Here is a 3,427-nt window from a genome sequence, read left to right as displayed (position 1 = left end):
TGCAGGCTCGGGGTCAGGGCAGGCAGAAATGGTCAGAACCGTGGCAACTATAGCAATAGGAGTACAGAAAAACATCCTGGTAGGTTTGACGAGACAACAGACAAACAGAAAACGCAGGTATAAATACACAGGGGATAATGGAGAAAATGGGAGACACCTGGATGGGGGTGGAGACAAGCACAAGACAGGTGAAACAGATCAGGATGTGACAAAACGTGTGCTATCCGACGGGCAAGTACAAAGGCAAACCTCCCGGTTGTTCTGGAGAGGTCTCCAACGAGCGCTACTTAAACTCTAGATTGGCTTCTACTGTAGCATTTCTTAATGTGGAAGCGAAAAAACGAAGCGGAAATCAGCGAGTTCAGCCCCCTTTAAGGAAGGATCACATAATTCCAACCCCCTGAGCAAACATTTGATAGTTGTAGCTGGCAGTAATTTACTAACCTTAGCTTCATCCCTGAACAGACAACACACTCTAGGTGGCAGTATGCACCTTTCAGTTTGTTTACCGACTGTCAATAAACTTATAGAACTAGAAGAAGAAGAAATTGACTATAGTACTTTAAAATGGAGATTGCCCTCAATGGCACTGCTCATGATGTCACAGGAGCCATAATGGAAAATATGTGGCATCTATCCAACTCTTGGATACACAGCTATGCATGTTGCCACATCTTTCGGCCAAAGGTTTTCCTCAGGCAGCATTAGAAGATTAATGTTTCACTAGGTAGAGCGTCAACATTACATGATAACGATAACTACAGTATTTTTTAAATTTAATCTTTATTTAACTAGGCAAGTCAGTTAAGAACAAAGTCTTATTGACAATGACAGCCTACCAGGGAACAGTGGCTTAACTGCCTTGTTCAGGGGCAGAACAACAGATTTTTACCTTGTCAGTTCATGAATTCAATCTAGCAACCTTTCGGTTACTGGCCCAATGCTCTAACCACTAGGCTACCTGCCGCCCCGGTAGGCAACAGTATGTATACTATTTAAAATACAAATAAATAATATAAAGAAAACGTGTGTGGGTAAATGTATGTGCTGCATAAAGGAAAATAAAGTCAAACATATGAAAGTTTAACACAACCTAGAATCCCCTCCCACCCATGTCTCACTAGTAGAAAGCTGTCGAAACTGAAAATAGATTTTCACTCTCTTTCACTTTCACTCTCACTGCGATACACAACTGGATTTTTTTCTCCTTACAAATACCAAGAGACTCAACAATTACAAGGATATACCATCTAAACGGTAAATTCTAAGCGCAGCTGTTAAAAGTGAAGGTTGTAAAGTTGATCAAAGTTTATTGACTGTAGTTAAGTTTCTGGATAATCTACAATGGCAACTCCTGCTTCTGTCCATGAGCTGCTGCTGGACACCCTGGATAGCTTGGTCTTAAGCGAGCTGAAGAGATTTCAGTATCTACTGACTAAGAACATGTTAGATGGCCGGTTTCCTATTCCTAAGAGCTGTCTGGAGAACGCTGACAGGGAGGACACCGTGGAGAAGATGGTCAGCGCCTACTGCCATGAAGGAGCAGTGAAGATCTCACTGACGATCCTGAGGAAGATGGACCAGAATGATCTTGCTATGAAGCTGGAGAGAGGCACTCTAGAAGAGGTGCCAGCACTGAAAAAGACTGTGTTTGATCAAAAGGAAGAACTGAAATCCAATTTAGAGAGTCTTCGAAAGAATCAAGAAAAGTACAAAAGCATGGAGGTCCACATTAAGAAGCAACGTGCGGACGCAGAGAGGCAGATGAGGGAGCAGTTTGAAAAGTTCCACCAGTTTCTGAGAGAGGAAGAAGAGGCCAAACTGGTTGCGCTCAGGGAGGAAGAGGAGCAGAAGGGCAGGGCTATCGTCAGCGAGATGGAGAGAATTCTCAAGCAGATCTCTTCTCTTGAACAGGACCTGCAGAAAGACGACCGCACATTCCTTGTGAGCTACAAATACACCCAGAACAGCACACTGCCGGGTACACAGCAGGTCTCAGGAGTGCTTATTGACATGGCCAAACACCTGGGAAACCTGCAGTTCAGAGTGTGGGAGAAGATGAAGGAGATAGTCCAATACACTCCTGTGATTCTGAACCCCAACACTGCAAACCGCTGGCTCTCCGTGTCTGATAATCTGACCAGTGTGAGATTTAATAACATAGGTCAGCAAATCACTGACAACCCAGAGAGGTTCGCACAGTATGCCAAGGTTCTGGGCTCAGAGGGCTTCAGCTCAGGGAAGCACATCTGGGAGGTGGAGGTGGGGGACCATCCTGAGTGGAATCTGGGCGTAGCTAAAGAGACCATTGATAGGAAGGGGGAGATTCTTGCTTCACCAGGTTATGGAATCTGGGCTATACTGAACAGGAATGGTGTGTATCAAAGTGGAAAGGGTGAGCCCCTTGCTTTTGAGAAGCTGAAGAGGATCCGAGTGCAGCTGGACTTCACCAGTGGGGAGGTGTCCTTCTACGACCCCAAAGATATGACACACATCTATACTCATAAAGACACGTTTGCTGAGAGACTGTACCCATACTTTCTTGTTGGACTGGCTGGTGGTGCCAACAACCCTGATATACATATCTGCCAATCAGAGGTGTCTCTGACAGTAATGGCATCTTAGTGAGGCATGTGATCACATCTTACGATTGAAACTTATAAAAATGAATTCAAAGGCTAGAATCTTGCGCAGAAAAAAATACCATTTGGGATAATGATTTGAAATAATGCCTTGAACAGAACAGTAATTGAAGAAAAAAAAAATATATATATAATTTATGTTTAGCTAATCCTCGTCTGTGAGACTTGTGGTGTTAATCGTAGGGGCTCGATTCAATCCATTTTGCTGAAGTTCAGTGCCATATGAAATTTAAAGGTAATTTCCAATTGAGCCGGGATATGCAGCTTTTACCGTGAATGCAGTGTCCGCGACCGCGAAAAAATTGCCTTTACATTTCAATCACTCTATAGAACTGAACTTCAGCGATACGGATTGAATCAAGCCCTAGTTCTGATGTGAATAAAGTTGATTGAAAAAATTTGACCAGAATTCAGACTGCTTGATTGGTTAGTGGCTTTCAGTAAGACATGATACACATGCATTCTTATATATTTTTCCCATTGCTGAATTCTAACCTCAGTGTAATAGCATGTACGATTTCAAGACTGTGCTGCTAACCTCAAAACATTTGTCCTGGGTCATGTTCATTCGATACCAAATGGAAGGAAACGTACTGAAACAGGAAGTGGATACCTGGACTTTTAGTTTTCTGTTGCAATAGGGGCCCTGGACATTTACCCCAGCACACACATCACATTCCTTCCAGCAGATGCCGTTAAAGTATAACAAATGGAAGACCAGTTCAAATGGAAAGGTCAAATCAGTTAACCTCAGGAAATAGTGAGCACCAATTTGCTTTTGTGTT

General features: G+C 43.2%; 1 protein-coding gene across 1 annotated transcript; it reads left to right on the top strand.

Moving 5' to 3' along the window:
- The first annotated feature begins 1,141 nt into the window (after positions 1-1,141).
- LOC120058937 (tripartite motif-containing protein 35-like) lies at positions 1,142-3,045 on the top strand. Its single transcript, XM_039007687.1, has one exon. It carries the CDS (start codon positions 1,345-1,347, stop codon positions 2,623-2,625), a length of 1,281 nt encoding a protein of 426 aa, XP_038863615.1. The 5' UTR covers positions 1,142-1,344; the 3' UTR covers positions 2,626-3,045.
- Positions 3,046-3,427: the final 382 nt, after the last annotated feature.

The sequence above is a fragment of the Salvelinus namaycush genome, chromosome 14 (genome assembly GCF_016432855.1).
Source record: "Salvelinus namaycush isolate Seneca chromosome 14, SaNama_1.0, whole genome shotgun sequence".
Lineage (NCBI taxonomy): Eukaryota > Metazoa > Chordata > Actinopteri > Salmoniformes > Salmonidae > Salvelinus > Salvelinus namaycush.
The sequence above is the reverse complement of the archived record's forward strand: the minus strand, read 5'-3'. Positions and strand labels throughout refer to the sequence as shown.